Below are 22376 nucleotides of genomic sequence, written 5' to 3'. Positions count from 1 at the left end.
CAATCACATGTGGCCGAACAAGCCTGTCAGGCAGGCTAGAGAACCTTCAGAGGAGTTGGTAGGTTGAAACACTCCTGTCACGCCCAGGAATTATTATTAACTGGAGCTCTAAGTTAACTCCTTCTCTGAAAGAGGTGGTGGGGGACAGCCCCCTGTAAGGTCAGAGGTGTAGGTGAGAGCACAAAGTAGTAAAGTAGGCAGGCTCTGGTTATGGGGGTAGATGCTCAAGAATTTCCAGGGGGACTCCTGAGGCTCGATCCTGTCTTTGTGTATGTTGAGCCTCCTTCCTCATGACCTTTGCCACGGGTGGAGCACCTCACGCTGGCCCCCAACATCTCCCCCTTTTTTATTTCTTAAAACAGCCAGATGCAGCTCAGTCGCGAGCTTCTGAATGCTCTGCTGAAGAATCCTGACAATACAAGGGAGAATGATTATGAGATGTAGGATTAGAGCACCAATGGCAGCATAACTAAGGATATTAGACAGAATATTTTTTCCAGAAATAACGTTATAGAAGGTGTGAAAAAAAAGTCATTAGCTGCTCCAGCGGCGGTAAAATCCAGTCGAGAGTGTTCCAAGGTCTGTATTTGATTATGAAGTTTCCCTAAGTCCAGGCCAATATCAGAACTATTCCAAACACCTGAGATATGATTTTTAATCTTTTCCCATTCATAATCTGTCTCGTTTACCTTCAAAGATGTCACGCATATCCACCTGTAATCAGCGTGGCATGTCAAAGCCATCTTCACCTTTAAAGCCTGTAACAGTTCCAATATGCATAATTGCCTCTTCCAAGGCGTCTATCCTCATCTCCAACTTTCTGTCTATAGCTTTCTGTGTTGCTAGAGTTAAAGAAACATTTTTAGACATGGCATCAACATATTGGGCAGTATGCACCTGTTGTGTCAATGATAATGCTGCCATAGTAACAGAAGTAATTGCTGCTATTAAAGCTGATATTCCCAAAATAAGTAGACCCACAAACCGCCGTTGTCTCATTAAATCTTGCAGTTGTTGTAACACGGCGAGACCGTAAGTGTCATACCAGTGGGAGGTCACAGTCATGGATAACATGAGATAGGGTGGGCATCGCAACACCACAAAAGAGCAAACATTATATTGAGGGGTCAAACAGGATGAAAGCATACATTGTTCACAAGTTACCACGTTAGGTCCACCTGAATAATTCATGCATACATTAAGTTTGTTGGAGTCATTAGTAAAAAGGAAAACATAAGGCGAGGGTAAACAAGCTAAAACAGAATAAGTGGAATCGTTATCTGGGCGAGATAAAGAAACAGGGGCAGTAGCAGCAAGGGCTCTCCAAATCTCAGGTTGCCAATAGGTTTTGCTTTTAGCTGTATAAGACAGCATAGGACTAATACAATTATGTAACGTTTTAAAATTAAAAAAAAAAAAAAAAAAGACACCCACCTGGGATTTTACAACCAGTTGAAAAAAAAAAAAGACAGCATAGGAGGAACAAATTGGTTAGTATGCCATCTAGTGGCTCATGTAATCCAAGGAAGAGGGATTCTATTCCAATTCTCAAATCTGCCTTCAAATGTTTTCTTGATCAATGGATCCTCACCCAGATTCGGTTTGCTCCAGTCTTGAATAGTATAATTCCCACCGCCTGGTATCCTATAATCAATCCTTGAACTATAAGTACAAGTTGTCCAAGACGGATACCCAGTATGACCATCTATGGTCTTCCACACTTCATCTGAAGGAGCAACCTTATAGCACTTTGGATAACCAGGAGGGGGTGTAAAACGCAGGGTAACATAAGGGTCAAGGATTCCAGGCAAGTGGGCCACTAATGCCCAAACTACCCAATGACATAAAGACTGGGAATCTATTTTTGAGGAATCTGTTATATTTATTTTTGTAGAGGCCCCAATACACCCTTCTTTAGTGGGTGTAATAAAACTCTTTGGATTACTGGGGAAGTTAAAGCAAACAGAAAGGTCGTCTGTTAATCCCCTGAAGGTATAAGTAAAATTAATAGGATATTTATCTTTAGTGTAAGAAGTATAGAATCCTCCCAAAAGCTGAGGTTGATCTGTGTTGACCCGTATAGGCTCATTATTCCAGGTAACAACCTGGAAAATTGGAGGATCTGGGAGATATGCCCAATATTTAGCTGGAATAGGGGAGGCGCTTACCAGGCAGGAAAGCAAGGCAAGCATGGCAATAAACATTTTCTCAGGAGAAGCTGGAGATCCCTGCGAGGAAGTCATTCCTCATGCCTGGTGACAGAGTGTTTTTATTTGTCCCCAAGTGGGTATGGGGGCATTCCGGGTCGCCTGAGTTAGGTGGCCTGGGATGTTTGTGCGGCGCAGGGAATCAGGGGGAGTAGTGTCCCGTATGTGAAGCTGAGACACCTGTTTGGTGGGCAGATCTGTTTCTTGCTCATCCGAGGTCTGTTGGGGGCCGGCGTGAGGCACTCCGCCCATGGCAAAGGTCATGAGGAAGGAGGCTCGACATACGCAAAGGCGGGATCGAGCCTCAGGAGTCCCCCTGGAAATCCTCGAGCATCTACCCCCATAACCAGAGCCTGCCTACTTTACTACTTTGTGCTCTCACCTACACCTCTGACCTTACAGGGGGCTGTCCCCCACCACCTCTTTCGGAGAAGGAGTTAACTTAGAGTTCCAGTTAATAATAATTCCTGGGCGTGATAGGAGTGTTTCAACCTACAAACTCCTCTGAAGGTTCTCTAGCCTGCCTGACAGGCTTGTTCGGCCACATGTGATTGCTCACAGCCTCCCAACCGTGAGAGGCACAAAATGCTTTAAACCTTCTAAAAACAGGTTCCTAAGAAAAGTTAGAAAACCATTAGTATAAGTATAGTGGGCTGATTAGAAATTGTATTGGTGAAGGGTTTCTCATTTGTTGAGCCAATGTTTGCTGCTAAGTCTCCACATCCCCTGCCCTTATATACATTAATGAATATATAGAAGAAATAAGTATTAACCTTTGATATAAATCACGTTAGACCTTAGGCCAAGTAAATTCTTTCCTTACCTAAAACCCACTACACCCTCACCCTATAGGAATGTAACTTTATTTGAGTGATGTCTGTTTTAAGAATAATCACCCCTGGAGAAATAAGTGTTGACTGACTGCTGTCACAAGGAGAGGGTCATAAATTGTCAGCAGGCCCCCCTGGCCAGAAGATGATGTAACACCCCTAAGACCTCTGTATACATTTGTATGAAGCACCTGACTTTAATAAAAGTCAGAACTGCTGTCCCCGCGTGACTTTTGTATAACATCTCAGTGTATAAAAACAGACTCTGGAAAATAAAGAATTGGGATCAGTTTCTCAAAATACTGGTCTCCCCATGTCTCTCTCTCTCTCAATCTCTGGCTGAGTCTCCATCTGGAGTGCGGAACCTGCCATGCTTACTAATTATGCCTGGGCTTCTAAGATCCGACCGGGGAGGCCTCAGTGTCTCCTCTCCTTCGGGAGAATGGAAGGACGCCTGCGGCCTATGTAAGTGGTGCAAGCTTCTTGTCTTGAAGTTTTATTGGTTTCCCGCGTAAACCAAGCTACTCAGCCTCTTTTCTCCACTGAATTTTCCTGCTGAGCTATCCTCATTCTATTATTCTTTATATCTTTGATGAATAAATAAATAAATAGGTCGCCGACGCCATCCCCGCTTCGAATACCCTGGATCAGCCAGGGCTGGACCCCGGCAGAGGTCTCTGAAGTCAGTTGTCTCGATGTCGGCGGCATCTCCCGTGCTGGCGGGGGAAGCCGAGGCAGAGGAGGCCCCTTCCTCTTTTGGGGGCGGCAGCCATGGAATCCGGTATCGGAGGGGCTGAGACATGACGAATCAATCTCTCCGGAACCCAAATTGGAGAATCTGCGTCCTGTGGAAAAACACAAGCATATCCTCGACCGCTGGTTAACAACGGGTCGGGACCTTTCCATTGTCCGGAGAGGAGGTCCTTCCATTTGACTAACGGCTTTGCATTCAATTGCTCCGGGTACCAATGGCGAAGCATTGCAGTAGTTCCGGCTGAATCGGCATTTAAAATATTTATTACAAAAAGAGCATGTTGCAAGATTTGATGGGGAGAGCTATACTTAAACTCCCCTTCTTTTAATTTTTGAATTTGAAGATTTAATGTTTGATGTGCTCTTTCCAAAATGGCTTGTCCCTGGGGATTATAACAACTCTGGGCTTCCCTGGTGGCTCAGCTAGTAAAGAATCCACCTGCAATGCAGGAGACCCCGGTTTGATTCCTGGGTTGATCTCCTGAAGAAGGGATAGGCTATCCTCTCCAATATTCCTGGCTTTCCCTGGTGGCTCGGATAGCAAAGAATCTGCCTGCAGTGTGGGAGACCGGGGTTCAGTCCCTGGGTTGGGAAGATCCTCTGGAGGAGGACATGGCCACCCATTCTAGTATTCTTTTTTCCCCCCATTCCAGTATTCTTGCCTGGACAATCCCCATGGACAGAGGAGCTGGTGGGCTGGAATCCATGGGGTTACACATAGTTGAACACAACTGAGCAACAAACGCAAGCAGTTATTCTAGTTGATTCTACTAAAAAAAACCTCTTTATATAACAGTGGCTTAGTCTTCTGAAAATCAAAATCTAAAAATGAAAATCAGTCTTCCCTGATTATATGGTAGATAAAAATCCACCCGTAATGCAGGGCACACACACCTATGCTTTACAGCCAGAGAGGCCACTACAATGAGAAGCCCTCACACCACAAAGAAGAGTAGCCCCCACCCACCGCAACTAGAGAACGCCTGCATGCAGCAATGAAGACTCAACACAGCCAAAAATAATCAAATAAATAAATGGTTTTTAAAATTAAAATCTTTGTTGTACTATGTTCTGCTCTCCCTATCTTTCCTTGGTACATAGGATGCCTCATGGCTCATGGAAATACTAGGGGGAAATACCCACAAAGTATCACAACTTTATCCTACCTCAATTCATGCAGCGAATGTTTATTGAGTGACTGTTATGTCCTGGGCACAGTGCTAGGCCCTAGAGACTCAGTGGTGTGCCAATCATCAAGGTATCTGTTCTCAGGGAGCTTATAAACATGGACACAAATAAATGTTAGGAGTGTGACAAAAGTACTGAAGCTGAGCAGTGTGGTCCTCTTGGGTACAAATCCTTTCTGTGTCCCCTGTTTCTTGTTTGCAGGAAAAAAGGCTTCAGCCTCCTAGAACTTCCTTGAGTTCCAAAGCAGATTCACACAGTTACTGATCAGAGAAGTGTGGGAACACAGAAGCAAAAAAGAAGCAGTCAACCAAAAAAAAAAATGCAGGATGATCAGGGTCCTGGTTCCTCATCAAGGTACACACACACACACACACACACACACACACATATATGCTGCTAGGTCACTTCAGTCGTGTCTGACTCTGTGCGAACCCCATAGACGGCAGCCCACCAGGCTCCCCCGTCCCTGGGATTCTCCAGGCAAGAACACTGGAGTGGGTTGCCATTTCCTTTTCCAATGCATGAAAGTGAAAAGGGAAAGTGAAGTTACTCAGTCGTGTCCGACTCTTAGCGACCCCATGGACTGCAGCCTACCAGGCTCCTCCGTCCAAGGGATTTTCCAGGCAAGAGTAATGGAGTGGGGTGACGTGCATGTATATAATATCTCTGAGTTCTTCTGCCAGAACTAAGTGCCTCCCAGGTGGCGCTACTGGTAAAGAACCAGGAACTAAGGCTCCCACCCAGGTGGAGGATGGCAACTTTCGGCTTAGGACAAGATTCCTAGAGTAGTGCCCTGTTACCTCGTCAACCAATCAGAAGAAAGTCACACATCCTGCAGCTCTTACCCCAAATTTGCCTATAAACACTTCCCTGAAAACCAGTGGGGAGTTTGGGGGGTTTTGAGCATGAGCCAACCATTCTCCTTGCTCACCCCTGCAATAAATCTTTCTCTGCTCCAAACAAGAACATGGAGGCAGATGAGGACTAGGCCTGTAAGAAGATCAGAATGGAAGCACGTGAGACCCTCCTACCATAATGATAGGAAGAGAAGATGGTATGAGATGAGGGTGGAAAGTCAGGCAACATCCTGATCACGTGGGGACTTTATAGGTCATGGTAAAGAATTTGAGTCTGTTTATTTTTAAGTTTTGTAAGTTTTATTTTTTGGTCAAGGGCAGTTTTTATTTTTGTGTACTTATTTTTGCTGCACTGGGTCTCTATTGCTGCACGCAGGCTCTCTCCAGTTGTGGCAAGTGGGGCTACACGCTAGTTGCAGTATGAGGACTTCTCATCGCAGTGGCTTCTCTTGTGGAGCATGGGCTATAAGGGCACGGGGTTTAGTAGTTGCAGCACGTGGGCTCTAGAGCACAGACTCTGTAGTGTGGCACACAGGCTTAGTTGCACAGGCCTATGGAGTCTTCCCAGACCAGGCACTGAACCCTTGTCCCCTGAATTGTCAGGCGGACTCTTATCCACTGTGCCACTAGGGAAGTCTGAGTTTATTTTTTAAATTACTCTGGCAGCTGCTTGAAGAATATATTGCGGTGGGTAACAGGGCAAAAAGCAGAGGCAGGGAGGGGCTTCTTTGGTGGCTCAGTGGTAAAGAAACCACCTGCCAACGCAGGAGCTGAGGGTTCGATCCCAATGGTGGGAAGATCCCCTGGAGAAGGAAATGTCAACCCGCTCCAGTATTCCTGCTTGGGAAATCACATGGACAGAGGAGGCTGGTGTGCTATAGTCCATGAGGTCAAACACACTAAACAACAACAAGAAGCAGGGAGACATGTTAGAGGGCTATTGTAGTAGTCACATACACACAAAAAAAGTTGATTGTTGGTTTCACTAGGGTGGTAGACATGGAGAATTGATGAATGCAAGATCTGTTTCATACAGGGAGCCAAGCCAGATGCTCTGTGATGACCTAGAGGGATGGGATGGGGAGGGAGGCTCTAGAGGAAGCCTATATACATATAGGCTGATTCATGTTGTTGAATGGCAGAAACCAATACAACATTATAAAGAAATTATCCTCCAATTAAAAAAAAAGAAGCAAAAAATCTGTTTTTTGAGCTATAGTGGATGGATGTGAAGATTAAGAGAAAACAGAAAGATATTAGCTAGCTTTTAGCTGTAGTAAATAGATGCATAATAAAATTATTTACCAAGACAGGAAAAACCAGGGAAGAAACAACTTTTGGAGAGAAATTAAGGGATCTATTTTAAACATATGGTGTTTGATATGTCTATTTGACATTTGAGTGATGATGTTAAATGGGAGTTGCCTATATACATGTCAAGCACACAAGGGAGTGATCAGGAGTGATAGATGTACATGGAAGAGTAATGAATATGTAGTAGATATTTCAAGCCAAAGGACTGGGTGAGGTCACTAGAGAGAGGGTTTTATTGGAGAGAACTGAGTCTGGAAGCCCACTAACATTTAGAGACTGGCACAGAGAGTCGGCCACACTGAAGTGACAGAGCATGCCCTCGTGCATAGGTGGAGAAGCAAGCAAAAGGATAGAAAAGATGTGGCTAATAAAGTAGGGGGAGACTGGAAGACTGTGATAGCCTGGAAGACACAGGGGGCACAAATGCCACAAAAAACAGAGTGGCCAGCTGAGTCAAACCTACCGAAATATTAATAAAATTGAGGATAAAGGATGTGCCCATTTGATCTGACTTATCTTGTGGAACAGCTGGGTTAGTTGATGTTCCTACGGTTCCATAGCTCCATGTACATGTCCTATAGAGCACTTACCAAAGTTTACTGTAACTGTTTCAGTTATTTGTGGTTCCATTAGACTGTAAACTTGATGAGGATTACATGTAAACATGTAATCCATGTCTTACTGGATTACATTTGCAGCACAATATCTGTTGTCCAAAAAGGTAACATTTCCAGGCACAAGGTATTCAAACCTGATATCTCTGAAGGGCCATGACCAACCTGCCACAATTTACATCTATATTTCCCTACTCTGTGCTCAAAATTGTGCCAAACTGACTTATTGAAATCTGTGAACATTCCTTAAACCCCACTGTAAGCTAAGACTGGAAAATTATTTTAATTTTAGACACAATAAAGTTTTCATTGTTTTTCAGTGATGAATACTACTGCGTTTAGATTCCAAGATGATTAAGCTATTAAATGATCTAGGATCCATATTATTTGAACAGTGGTTGAAATGATTGGCTATACTGAAAAGAGAAGGCTTAAAGGAAGATCATATAGCTTCTTTCACATGTATTAATATAAAGATGTTTCACAGAGAATAGAGATTAGATACATGTTGTGTAGGTTGAATGAGGGACAATTTATTGTAGGCAGTGAGAGCTAAATTTCAATTCAATATTAAAAATTCAGAATGGAGAATGGAATGGGTCCCTTCAAAATGAAGTCTCTTCCAAATTCTGGAACAACTCATGAATATCCAAAGACTCTGAGAGCAGGAATGTGGAGTGAAGTAGAGAATACAGCCTTAGAGGCAAGGATGAGGATATTTTATAAAAACATAAGGTTTCTTTAATGGCTGATTCTAAATAGAAGGAGTATTATCTTTCTCCAATCCATTTTTCAAATTATAGCCAGAGAGATCCTTTAAATGTCAAATCTGATTATATAAGCCTCTTTAATTAAAACCCTTCATTTGCTGAAAGGTCCTTTCAGTATTAATTCCTGGCTTCCGTGCTAGTCTCATCTGAAGTTCTCTGCATTCTTATCTTACTTGTTTTTCATCTCTACCTCAAGGCTGTAGGTCATGCTATTCTCTCTGCTTGCAGAGCTCTCCTCCCTTCTTAACCCAGATTACACCTTTCCAACGGCAGCAGCTTTCCCTAGTAGGCTAAATCAGTTGGGTCCCCATCATTCGTGCTGTGCTCAGTCGCGTCCAACTCTTTGCAGCCCGCCAGGCTCCTCTGCCCATGGAATTTTCCAGGCAAGAATACTGGAGTGGGGTGCCAGTTCCTACTCCAGGGGATCTTCCCCACCCAGGGATCGAACCGGCATCTCTAGCCTCTCCCGCATTGGCAGGCAGTTTCTTTACCACTAGCGCCACCTGGAAAGCCCCTGGGTCCCCATATACATTTGCAAATACTCAGAACTGCTTTATAAAGATGAAATCATTCAATTGAATAATGACCGTTTCTGTTTTTCCTGCTAAACAGTAAGTCTTAATGACAAGGCATTGTATCTTATTCAGCACAGTGCCTGGCATATGGTTCAGTTCAGTTCAGTTCAGTCACTCAGTCGTGTCCGACTCCCTGCAGACCCCATGAATCGCAGCACGCCAGGCCTCCCTGTCCATCACCATTTCCCGGAGTTCACTCAAACTCACGTCCATCGAGTCGGTGATGCTATCCAGCCATCTCATCCTCTGTCGTCCCCTTTTCCTCCTGCCCCCAATCCCTCCCAGCATCAGAGTCTTTTCCAATGAGTCAACTCTTCGCATGAGGTGGCCAAAGTATTGGAGTTTCAGCTTTAGCATCATTCCTTCCAAAGAACACCCAGGGCTGATCTCCTTCAGAATAGACTGGCTGGATCTGCTTGCATATGGTGGGCACCTTCAAATATTTGTTGAATCATTGAATGGACTATCTAGTTTGAAGTGGAAGAGGAATCTCATGAAAAAGAATGTTTGATGACATCAGGTTTCTGGTTGCAAACTTTTAGAAACACTGGTATGGTATCTCGGAAGAATTTATTTCATGAAAGAAAGGGGAGGCACACGAGGAAATCATCAAATCAGACAGGTTTGTCAAGGCGGGGTCAACATGGAATGTCAAAAGTTTCATGATGGAAAAAGCTTCATGAAAGACAGGAAAAAATGGGAAACCAAGGCATAACGGCCTGAGAAGTACCATTTATTCATTCCTTCCCAAATATTTATAGAATACTAGTAATGTGTCTGGCACCTGAGGTCAGAAACTCAAGGGTGGGCAAGTCTCGCACAGTTCTTGCCTTTAAGAAGTCTACAGCCTAATAAGGAAAAACAAATATTGAACATGGTAATTTCCACGAAGTATGGTAAGCTGGGCTAGAGAAGATACACCGGTGGGGAGAGAGATGAAATGACAGGGAAAAAGATGGGGTGGTCCGGGAAACCTTCTGGTTTAAGGTGAGACACTGAAATTTAAGGAGGAGTCCAGGTGGTCTGGAGAACTGAAAGAAATTCAATAGTTAGGATTTGGGACCCCAAAGAGAAAGACTGTCAAGATACTGAGCGGGCACCTTGGCAAAATCGTTTTACCGGGACCTCCGGAAGGGAGAGGTCATTAGCCTCGTGAACATTCCCTGGGCAAGAACGAGAACACTGTGTACTTGAACATTCCACCTGAGCTGGGCTCGCCTCAAATTCCTCATTCCTCGTTGTACGCAAGCTCCCACCAGCTGCAGAGATGTGGCGGCCCGCAGACAATCGAGCAACGCTGGAGCTGGCCCAGGGGGGGTCTCGCTCGGGCCCGGGGTCGGGCCCGCAGGCTCCGCCCACGCCCAGGCGCGCTCCGGGGCCGTGTCCCAGGGGCCGCCCCCGCCGCGTCCGTCACGTGACCCGACGTGTGACGTAGGAGGAAGGAGACGCCATTAGAGGGAGGCGGAGAGCGGGCGCTGCTCGCCTCTTCCCAGGTTCCTGACGTGGTGCCCGGGGCCCTGCACTCTCGGGCTTTCCCCTCGGCGCTTCCAGGCCTCTCCCGGAGGCGCAGTGGGGTCGGCGTCCGGGGCGGGGGGTGCCGGTGCGGAGGGGCTGAGCGGGCCGCGGCTGTGAAGGTGCCGCGGCGGCTGTGGGGAGCTCGGCGCGGCGAGGACGCGACGGGATGGCTGCGGCCGGCGGCGGCGGGGCGGCGGCGGGCCGAACCTACTCGTTCAAGGTGGTGTTGCTCGGGGAAGGCTGCGTGGGGAAGACGTCGTTGGTGCTGCGCTACTGCGAGAACAAGTTCAACGACAAGCACATCACCACCCTGCAGGTGCGGGCCGCGGGGGGCGGGGGGGCGGCGCCTCGGGGCCCCTGCGCCTCCGCGCCTCAGGGGACTTTGCTACCGCGGTCCTTGGGTCTGGGCGTCCAGATCCCAGGCCTGTCCCCTCCGCCTGCGCATTGCCTTTGCGGTCTGGCCCTGGGGACACACGTCGTCGGGGCAGCCCGGAGATGGGACAGGCCCTCGGGAAAGAAGTGGAAGGGCCCTGAAAAGTCCCCGGGGTCCCCAGAGTGCCTTCGCATGTGGTGGGTCCCCGTCGGGGGGCTAGTTTTTCCTCTCTGACTCGCTTCCGCTTGGGCGCAAGGTGCCTTCACCCTGCAGTCAGTCAACCGAGCGTCAGCCCTTTTTCTTTCTTTCGGAATTAGGAACTTAGCTGCCGGTTTGATTTTGCTAACTAGGTGATGTGTAACTTCAGCACTTACTGATGACTAAGTGTTTGTGCAACTTCCATTTTGTCCTGTCTTCGAACAAAGTGCCGATTGGCAAGTCTTTTCTTTCTGGAGGGATTTTGAAATGACCGCTTGCTGGTGAGGGTTACGCAGTTCCATTGCAGCCTGCGTGGGTCTGACTTGTGGGTCACTTACATTCACCGATGCAGGTCGACCCATATTTATATGGAAACGTTATATGAATACTGGCCAACAATTGGTCCTCAAGCTAACAGCTTTACTGCTGCTATTTATTTTCTTTGCTTGTAAATGTAGGGCCAGTTTTCATTTGCAGATACATGATTGTTAGTCAGAAAAGTGTTAAAATGTAATCATTAATTGGGCGTGAAATCAGTTTGCACGTGTTAGAACAAAAATACGCAACGAGTCCCCCCTGATCAGTTTCATCAGAGGCAGTCAAGTCTAGTGGACTTTTGATCCTGATTGTGTGCACCTCTGTTCGTTTAACTAGCTGTGTGATTTGGGGCAAGTTAATTAACCTATCTGTGCCTTGGTTTCTCGATTTGTTAAAATGGCCATAATAATAGTATATAGTTCATACGGTTGTCAGGACAAATATACATAAACGCACGTTAGGACCTGGCCCAGTGTAAGCTCTCCATCTTTATTATTACTATCCCACAATAGATCTTAATTAGTGATTGTGTAGTGTGTAAGTCCATGGACACTATTTGATAGAATGCAGTTTTTTAATTGTTGTGATACTAGATATTTGATGCTATTATTAAACTACTGAGTCTAGAATTTACAAAGATGCTCTGATTCCATGTTCTATTTTTACTCCTCTATTTTTACTTCTTTATAAAGCATAAGACCTGAAAAAGTGAATGTCAGGAACCTGGGTGGTTCTTTTTTTTTTTTCCCTTGCATTTTTGTACAAGATCACTTAACACAATTTTAATAATTATGGTTGAGTGTTACTAGAGAGATAAAGGAAATTTGTAGGGTAAATACCTGTGATCAGTTGGAAATTTAAAGATTTATTAAGGTAAAGTAATAATAATAATAGCTAACATTTAGTGAGTTCTTACCGTGCTGAGTATTTTACTTTTCTTCTATTCTTATCACAGCCTGTTTGTGAGGTGGATAGTTTTATTAGCCTCATTTTACACATGCTGAAACAGGCATGGTTAAGTTGAGTAACTTCTTGGTCATCATATTGCTACAAGTCTTGGTTCTCAAGCTGAAATTTGAATCCAGTTTAGATTTAAAATTTTGGAGCACTGTTTCTGGATGTTGGTAAACCACCCCTTAGTGATTTCTTTTGTGCTACAGATCTTAGAGAAAAGAGAAGACCATTTTAATTGAGCTCTTAATTTTTATAAAAGATAATTTAGCCCTTCAGCCTAAAAATTACATTTACATTATACATTCCAAAAATATCCTCAAAGCTTTTAGCTGGGTAAAGATTTTTAAATATCTGAGAGGAAACCTCTGCAATCTACATAGATCTCTAGTATCAAAAGCATAGCATATAACTCTTATCACAAACGTTATCTGGATTATGTTCTAGAATTGAGGCTTTTGCTGTGTACCAACATTTTATATACAATCTCCTTCTCTTGGATATCAGTTCATTTCATCTTTTTAAACAATCTTTTTGGAGAAATTTTATTTCAGTGAGACTCTTAGAGAGTCTTGTACGCCTTTCATTCCAAATGGAGAGGAACTAATGCATCATAAGATGTGAGAGAAAGAATTTCCCTTTTTACTTAGCAAAAAGAACTACGTACTACTTGGAGAAGGCAATGGGGACCCACTCCAGTACTCTTGTCTGGAAAATCCCATGGATGGAGGAGCCTGGTGGGCTGCAGTCCATGGGGTCGCCAAGAGTCAGACACGACTGAGTGACTTCACTTTCACTTTTCACTTTAATGCATTAGAGAAGGAAATGGCAACCCACTCCAGTGTTCTTGCCTGGAGAATCCCAGGAATGGCGGGGCCTGGTGGGCTGCCATCTATGGGGTTGCACAATAAAATACTTTGTGTTTTGCTTGCAAAGTACACTCTTAAACATTCCTATTTTAAAGACTAAAAGGAACCTAAGATCGTTCAAGGTTTACTATTTCAGTCTTTAGTTTAAAATTTCAGTCAAGTAATTGTCTACTTTAGTCTGAACATCTTGGACGTGAGATGAACTGATAAAGAAGGTGGAAAACAATGTATCCTGAGATAGCTTGTTTCATTTTTGGACAGATTACTTTCCAGTTTGTTTTTCCACGTCTAGAGACAAAATCTGTTTCCCTGCTCTCTGAATCTGAATCACATGGCATCTGAATCTGAATCACGTGGCATCCCTTCTGATAGTTGAAGATGGCTGTACATCCCCTTGAGGTTTTTTTTTTTTTTTTTTTTTTTTTATCCCCTTGAGTTTTGTCTTCTCTTGGTAAACAGTTCTGGTTCCTTTTAGTAGATCTCCTGTAACATTGTTCTAAGTCATATCATTATTTTGACATCTCTTCTGGATACTTGGTATTTAATTATTGCCTTCTTTTCTTAAAATTTGATAGCTTGAGCTGTAGAAATGACTCTTAGTGTGGTTTGAACTGTGCAAAGACGTACAGGCTATCACCTCCCCTGTGGAGAATCCTTTTCTAACTCTGAAGTCGAAAAGATCCTGTGAGTTTTTGGGTTGCCACATTGATTAATATTGGGCATGCTCTCTTAGTTTTGTTTGCTGAAAGGAAGGAAGAGAGATACAGGGAGAGAGTGAGGAAGGAAGACTACGTCCTTCAACTTGATTTTACTTTCATTGTGTAGTTGCCTTCCTTGCCAACCCCCAATGTATTTGACCCATTAAAGTCGGCTTTGATAGGTTTGCTCCAGTGCTTAATGCCTGTTAATATGCTTTTGAATTTTGATTCTGTAGCTCAAGAAACATTGATGGAGCTACTGTGAGTCAGGCACTAGATTGGGTCCTGGCCATGCCCATAAAAATAAAGCATGATCTCTACAGCTGTATTAGGCACCTATTTTAACTTTTTACCTGAAGATTTGGTAAGACTGTCTTCAGTGTTCTCATCAGTCATTAATAGACTCTGAAAGAAAAGGGTGAGCTGGGGCCAAGCACAAAGCCCTTCACAAGTCTCTATAATCTGGTGACACAGGGCCAGAGGTTGGTTTCTCTTTAGACTCGAAGTCTAGTTCAGTTCAATCGCTCAGTCTTGTCCGACTCTTTGTGACCCCATGAATAGCAGCACGCCAGGCCTCCCTGTCCATCACCAACTCCCGGAGTTCACTCCAACTCATGTGCATCGAGTCGGTGATGCCATCCAGCCATCTTATCCTCTGTCGTCCCCTTCTCCTCCTGTCCCCAATCCCTTCCAGCATCAGGGCCCTTTCCAGTGAGTCAGCTCTTCTCATGAGGTGCCCAAAGTATTGGAGTTTCAGTTTCAGCATTGGTCCTCCAATGAACACCCAGGACTGATCTCCTTTAGGATGGGCTGGTTGGATCACCTTGCAGTCCAAAGGACTCTCAAGAGTATTCTCCAACACCGCAGTTCAAAAGCATCAATTCTTCGGTGCTCAGCTTTCTTCACAGTGCAACTCTCACATCCATACATGACCACTGGAAAAACCATAGCCTTGACTAGACGGACCTTTGTTGGCAAAGTAATGTTTCTGCTTTTAAGGGTGGGGCTTTTCCCAGACCAGATACAGGCCACAGCCTTCTTTCCTTGTGACTGCGCATCAGTCTTTAATGGAGTGTTATACATACTAATGACGATGGAAACAGAAAACAAGACTGACTGCTATGGGCTACTGCCTAGCGGATATGAAACTTTGAATGAAAATGGCTATTCCAGCATTACAACTCTTTTTTTTTTTGCCCTTGCTACATCAGTCTTGCCCGTAGGGGATATCATGAGATACTTTGTCAAATGCTTGCAGAAGACAAGATGCTTTTTTTTTTTCCTGCAGTAGGAGACCATCTGATGTGGTAAAAAGGGACAGGACTTTGAAGTTAGTTTGAAGGTTTGGCTTCTACCTTTTAGCTATCATGATTTGGGCAGGGTATTCTAATGTTTGTAAGCTAGCTCTTTATCCATGAAGTTGGAGAATCTCAATGATAAGATTTTTATATGGGTTAGAGAACCACAGTATGTAAACCTCCTGGCACAGTGTTTGTTTAATGAATGTTAGCTGTTGAATGAATTGTGTGTGTGTGCTTGGTTGCTCAGTCATGTCCGACTCTTTGTGACCCCATAGACTGTGGCCGACAAGGCTCTTCTGCCCATGGAATTTTTCAGGTGAGAATACTGGAGTGGGTTGCCATTTTCCTCCTCCAGGGGATCTTCCCCACCCATGGATTGAACCCGTGTCTGTTGTGCCTCCTTCATTGGAAGGCAGGTTCTTTACCACTGGTGCCACCTGGGAATGAATAAATGGTGCTTAATTTCTGTTGGTTTCTTTCAGGGTAACACAGACAAAAAGGTAATAGGATTAATTTGACATGAATTATTTTGAGAACTCATGCAGTCTGAGGGACTGCTCCCTTTTATATTTTTATACATACATATGTATTTGTTTATTATCCATTCTAGAGTTTGTCTCGGAGAAGGCAGTGGCACCCCACTCCAGCACTCTTGCCTGGAAAATCCCATGGACAGAGGAGCCTGGTTGGCTGCAGTCCATGGGGTCGCTAAGAGCGACTGAGCAACTTCACTTTCACTTTTCACTTTCATGCATTAGAGAAGGAAATGGCAACCCACTCCAGTGTTCTTGCCTGGAGAATCCCAGGGATGGGGGAGCCAGTCGGACATGACTGAAGTGACTTAGCAGCAGCAGCAGCAGAGTTTGTCTGGGCTTGTGACATTTCTGGAAGGTCACTTCTTTTTTTATTTTTAAAAATTGTGACATTTGCCATGCTTTGGTGTTATAGTACTGTTCCTTTTTTGCAGACCTCCTCCTCATTTCAGTTCAGTGGCTCAGTTGTGTCCGACTCTTTGTGACCCCGTGAATCGCTGCACGCCAGGCCTCCCTGTCCATCACCAACTCCCGGAGTTTACTCAAACTCATGTGCATCGAGTCGGTGATGCCATCCAGCCACCTCGTCCTCTGTCATCCCCTTCTCCTCCTGTCCCCAATCCCTCCCAGCATCAGGGTCTTTTCCAGTGAGTCAGCTCTTCGCATGAGGTGCCTAAAGTATTGGAGTTTCAGCTTCAGCATCAGTCCTTCCAGTGAACACCCAGGACTGATATTCTTTAGGATGGGCTGGTTAGATCTCCTTGCAGTCCAAGGGACTCTCAAGAGTCTTCTCCAACACCACAGTTCAAAAGCATCAATTCTTCCGTGCTCAGCTTTCTTCACAGTCCAGGTCTCACATCCATACATGACCACTGGAAAAACCATAGTCTTGACTAGACGGACCTTTGTTGGCAAAGCAATATCTCTGCTTTTTAATATGCTATCTAGGTTGGTCATAACTTTCCTTCCAAGGAGTAAGCGTCTCTTAATTTCATGGCTGCAGTCCCCATCTGCAGTGATTTTGGAGCCCCAAAAAATAAAGTCTGACACTGTTTCCACTGTTTCCCCATCTATTTCCCATGAAGTGATGGGACCAGATGCCATGATCTTCGTTTTCTGAATGTTGAGCTTTAAGCCAACTTTTTCACTCTCCTCTTTCACTTTCATCAAGAGGCTTTTGAGTTCCTCTTCACTTTCTGCCCTAAGGGTGGTGTCATCTGCATATCTGAGGTTATTGATATTTCTCCCGGCAATCTTGATTCCAGCTTGTGCTTCTTCCAGCCAAATGTTTCTCATGATGTACTTTGCATATAAGTTAAATAAGCAGGGTGACAACATACAGCCTTGACGTACTCCTTTTCCTGTTTGGAACCAGTTTGTTGTTCCATGTCCAGTTCTAACTGTTCCTTCCTGACCTGCATATAGGTTTCTCAAGAGGCATGTCAGGGGGTCTGATATTCCTGTCTCTTTCAGAATTTTCCACAATTTATTGTAATCCGCACAGTCAAAGGCTTGGGCATAGAGGTCAAAGACCCCCTTTAGGTTACTGATGATTATGAAGTAATGTTGTAGGTGAGCTCTCTGAGGACTCAAGATCCTTTAGCTGGCTTACCAAGAAAGCTTGGGCTTATATAAAGTCCCCAAGCTTCCTTCTGTGATTTCTTTTTTAAAAAAATTTTTTATTATTATTATTTTTTTTAACTTTACGGTATTGTATTGGTTTTGCCATACATCAACGTGGTACCGCCACGGGTGTACACATGTTCCCTATCCTGAACCCCCCTCCCACCTCCCTCCCCATACCATCCCTCTGGGTCATCCCAGTGCACCAGCCCCAAGCTTCCTGTATCCTGCATCGAACCTGGACTGACAATTCGTTTCTTATATGATATTATACATGTTTTAATGCAATTGTCCCAAATCATCCCCCCACCCCCGGGGTCCAAAAGACTGTTCTATACATTTGTCTTTTGCTGTCTCACATATAGGGTTGTCGTTACCATCTTTCTAAATTCCATATATATGCGTTAGTATACTGTATTGGTGTTTTTCTTTCTGGCTTACTTCACTCTGTATAGTAGGTTCCAGTTTCATCCACCTCATTAGAACTGATTCAAATGTATTCTTTTTAATGGCTGAGTAATACTCCATTGTGTATATGTACCACAGCTTTCTTATCCATTTGTCTGCTGATGGACATCTAGGTTGCTTCCATGTCCTGGCTATTATAAACAGTGCTGCGATGAACATTGGGGTACACGTGTCTCTTTCCCTTCTGGTTTCCTCAGTGTGTATGCCCAGCAGTGGGATTGCTGGGTCGTATGGCAGTTCTATTTCCAGTTTTTTAAGGAATCTCCACACTGTCTCCATAGTGGCTGTACTCGTTTGCATTCCCACCAACAGTGTACACCAACATTCCCTTTTCTCCACACCCTCTCCAGTATTCATTGCTTGTAGACTTGGATCGCAGCCATTCTTGACTAGCGTGAAATGGTCCCTCATAGTGGTTTTGATTTGCATTTCTCTGATAATGAGTGATGTTGAGCATCTTTTCATGTGTGTGTTAGTCATCTGTGTGTCTTCTTTGGAGAAATGTCTGTTTAGTTCTTTGGCCCATTTTTTGATTGGGTCGTTTATTTTTCTGGAATTGAGCTGCAGGAGTTGCTTATATATTTTTGAGATTAGTTGTTTGTCAGTTGCTTCATTTGCTATTATTTTCTCCCATTCTGAAGGCTGTCTTTTCACCTTGCTTATAGTTTCTTTTGTTGTGCAGAAGCTTTTAATTTTAATTAGATCCCATTTGTTTAATTTTGCTTTTGTTTCCAATATTCTGGGAGGTGGGTCATAGAGGATCCTTCATTGTTTTGGGCTGTGTTAAACTTGACACAGACAAGAAAGACAGTTGGATCGAGGGACTTACTGCTTTGTCTTTGGAATTTATTGTTGAACCTAAGCAGTTAAATTCAAGAATTGTTATTTCATACCTGTTACATGTCAAACATTGTGCCAGCTGGGGAAAGTAAAGATGAGAAAGATATTTTAACCATCTGTTAACTTTATTCTTAAATGGTTGTGTGATTCCAGTTATCTTTGTTTCTCTCTATATTTGTGCTCTTAGGTAGTCACTTCCTTTTCTTCAGCTGAAGCTCCCTTTCCCCCTTATTGTAAGACTGTGCACTCTGACTTAAATGCCTTTTACCTCTTTCAACTAGTCTCCTGTGTAAAAAGTAGCATTTTTCATAATCGGAACCATCCATCATCTTTCCTTTTAGAACGCTAACTGGAATTCCACCTGTCTGCCTCCTGAAGTCTAGGGTAGGTGCCTGTCATTTGATTAGCAAAGCAGTGCTGTAAAGTTGGCTGGGAAGACAGTATCCTAAGAGTTTGCAAGTGAGAAAACAAAGACTTGGGTTAGATTTCTGAGGTCCTATGTATAGTGATGGTGTACTGTTTTTTTCTTAAGCTAAGTCAGCTACTTTTTTTTATTCATACACCTTAGCCTCCAGAGCAACACTTGGCATTCAGATTCTAGCAGTTAGCTTTATACTCAGCTGCTGTTGCTGCTAAGTCACTTCAGTCGTGTCCGACTCTGTGCGACCCCATAGACGGCAGCCCACCAGGCTCCCCCGTCCCTGGGATTCTCCAGGCAAGAACACTGGAGTGGGTTACCATTGCCTTCTCCGTTACACTCAGCTAGGAATCTTAATTTCCTTGTTTATAAAATTAATGTTTCAAATGTCTGAAAGACCTTCTAAGGTAGTACTGGAAACCACTTAGAAGATTCAGCCAATTTTTGTTTACAATATCTTTATAAAATACCATAGTAGAAATCTTTCCTTTTTCCCTTAGTATTTTACTAGATATATGTGGGCTATGGAAGGGTGGATTTTTTTTTTTTTTTTTTAAGAAGAGTTTTTCGGAATTATTGCTTTGAACATCTAACATACAACTATTCTATATCTTTTATTTTCTTCTGTTATGTTTTGAGCTAATCCTTAGAAGTGACTTTTTGACTCTTCTTTTCCAAGTATTTACTTGGACTCTAAACTGATTATAATACCTCTTTATAGAAGCTAAAGATAAATGAGGTATTCAAGCACCCAGCTTAGTTTTCTTTCTTTCTTTAAACTAAAAGTATTTGATATATAGCATTTTATAAACTTAGGTTGTATAACATGTTGATTTGTTACCTTTATATGCTGTAACATGATTTTGACCTTGTAGAAATTCATCTTAGTTTTCTGGTAGCTCATTTTTATTGCCTTGCTACAGAGGACTCATTTTATGAGTTATCTGACTGAACCCTTTCATGCCTGTGGCTTCAGTTGAAAGTAGTCAGTGGATTACCCCCGCCCCTCCCAGCCCAGTTTGCATAATCTTAGTCCCTGATCAGGGAAGGACCCTGGCAATGAAAGCACCAAGTCTTAACCCCTGGACCACTAGGGAACTCCCAATAGATACTTTAAATCCTTAAGCTGGAAACAATGTTAGTAACTGTAGCAAAAATAATGTAACTGGAAAGTCTATTGAATTTAGATAAAGACAGTTGAGTATTTGTCTACTGCATTAGGTATTTTGTTTTGCCAAAGGAACAAGTGGTTTGGCCAAGAAAAACAAAAAAAATTAAAACTTGGATGAAACCAGTTATGAAAAGACTTTCATTTGGCAAATGCAATTTATTCTTATTATATCTCACCTATAAGCATTTTTAAAAAATACAGATTAAAAAAATACCCACTGTGACTTCAAATAAAGTGCTGGGTAAATAAGCATCAGGTGCGAATGACAGGTGTCTCATAAGATTGATAAGTCTTTTAATCCACCTAAAATGTGGAAGTTGAAATCTTTGGAATTAGAAGAAATAGTGATGCTGTAACTCAGGGTTTTTAGGTGGTGCACTGGTAAAGAATCCACCTGCCGATGCAGAAAGTGCAGGAGAGGTGGGTTTGATCTCTGGGTCTGGAAGAGCCCCTGGAGTAGGAAATGACAACCTGCTCCAGTATTCTTGCTGGTGATAATTCTGTAGACAGAGGACCCTGGCAGGCTGCAGTCCATGGGGTCGCAAAGAGTCAGACCTGACTGAGCAACTGAGCACGCTGTGTGCACGCGCACACACAAACACATACAACTCAGGGTTTGGAAGATTAAAGGGAGAAATGTACCATCGCTTCGATTCTCACCGTTTGTGGCCACCCTGAGAGTATTTTGGGAGATGAGTTGGTGTCCAGGAGCACTTAGTCCGAGTGGAGGGAAGCCAGGTTAAGAACGTGTTTGTGTTCTAGAATAGGCAGCTTTGTGCAGTGGCGAAAGCGCTGTGGGGTCAGACAGCCTTCCACCCACCGTGGTACCTCACTGAGTTGTCTGACCTTGGGTGAATCACTATTTCTTTAAATCTCGGATTCACACCTGTAAAATAGGGCTAATTGCCTACTTCACAGGGTTGTTATTAATACAAAGATAAAATGAGAAAGACGAAGTGTGGCGGCACATGGTATGTACTATTTTTTTTCTTCCCATATTCCTCGAAACCTTTGACTTGACATTGTTTATGCCACTCTCCCCTTCTCTTTCTCAATGGGATTCTTTGACTGAGATGTTGCCAGGGCTTTATCCCTTAGGAACATGTGTGGAAAAAAAATTTTTTTGGATATTTTGATATGTGCATATAAGCAGTTTTCTTGACTGTTGAGTGGGTTGGTGGCTTTTATCTGATTCTCAAAGCAGTCCATGATTATACCTCCCTCCCCTTTTTATTACCATGTAACAGAATTAAGAACCTCTGCCCCAGAGTATTACATGACCATGAATAGTATCTCAGTAGCTTGGCCAAATTAAGTATGCCTCATAGAGGTAGTTGGGGAGAGAAAAAAGAGGTTTCAACCTTCTGATTATTTGCTGCTATCTTGATGTCATGTAAAATCTTTTAGCTTTATTCTCACCTATAATAGTTTTTAAAACAGAAGATTTTTGTTCTTTAAGAAAATATCTATGAAATATTAAGAATTTAGGATTTATATAAAATGAGATGATTTGTATTACAGAAGGACTCTTTCCATAGAGAAGGACTTAAGTTTTTTTGTTATAAAGGCAGAAAGAAAAGATTTAGTGAGTACCGTGTTATAATGTGCTTTCCTGGTGTACAAGATATTTGAGTTAAAATTATTTGGAAACTTTTCGAAACATATCTTTTGCGTAAATTGAGTTCTAGCAGGCACACTGAGATGAATTTATCCACAGGAACAACATTTGCAAGTCTGCTGGGGCAGCACTGTGCTTCCCCCGCCCCCTTCAGTGGAGAAGTGTGCGTTCACCTCTCAGTCTGAGAGGCACCACAGCACAGTGAGTGTGAGTCACGTCTGTAGCCAGACGGCCTAGATTGCAAATCCTACTCTGTCGCTAGTGACCTTGAACAAGATACTTAACATTCCTTTGCCTCTGTTTCCACTCCTGTAATATTTGGGTAATAACTATATCTAATCACAGAGTTTTATGAGAAGTGAATTAATATTGAA

At 43.4% G+C, this 22376-nt stretch overlaps 1 protein-coding gene and 1 pseudogene across 1 annotated transcript in view; one reads left to right on the top strand and one right to left on the bottom strand.

Annotated features, from left to right (window-relative positions):
- Positions 1-327: 327 nt before the first annotated feature.
- Positions 328-3839, bottom strand: LOC129641785 (endogenous retrovirus group K member 25 Env polyprotein-like; annotated as a pseudogene).
- Positions 3840-10564: 6725 nt separating this feature from the next.
- Positions 10565-22376, top strand: part of RAB21 (RAB21, member RAS oncogene family) — a 34852-nt gene continuing 23040 nt past the window's right edge. The window contains exon 1 of the mRNA XM_055587503.1: positions 10565-10939. Within this exon, the coding sequence (XP_055443478.1) occupies positions 10790-10939 (150 nt within the window). The 5' untranslated portion in view covers positions 10565-10789. The remainder of the gene's footprint in view (positions 10940-22376) is intronic.

The sequence above is a fragment of the Bubalus kerabau genome, chromosome 1 (assembly GCF_029407905.1).
Source record: "Bubalus kerabau isolate K-KA32 ecotype Philippines breed swamp buffalo chromosome 1, PCC_UOA_SB_1v2, whole genome shotgun sequence".
In the NCBI taxonomy this organism is placed as follows: Eukaryota; Metazoa; Chordata; class Mammalia; order Artiodactyla; family Bovidae; genus Bubalus; species Bubalus kerabau.
The sequence above is the reverse complement of the archived record's forward strand: the minus strand, read 5'-3'. Positions and strand labels throughout refer to the sequence as shown.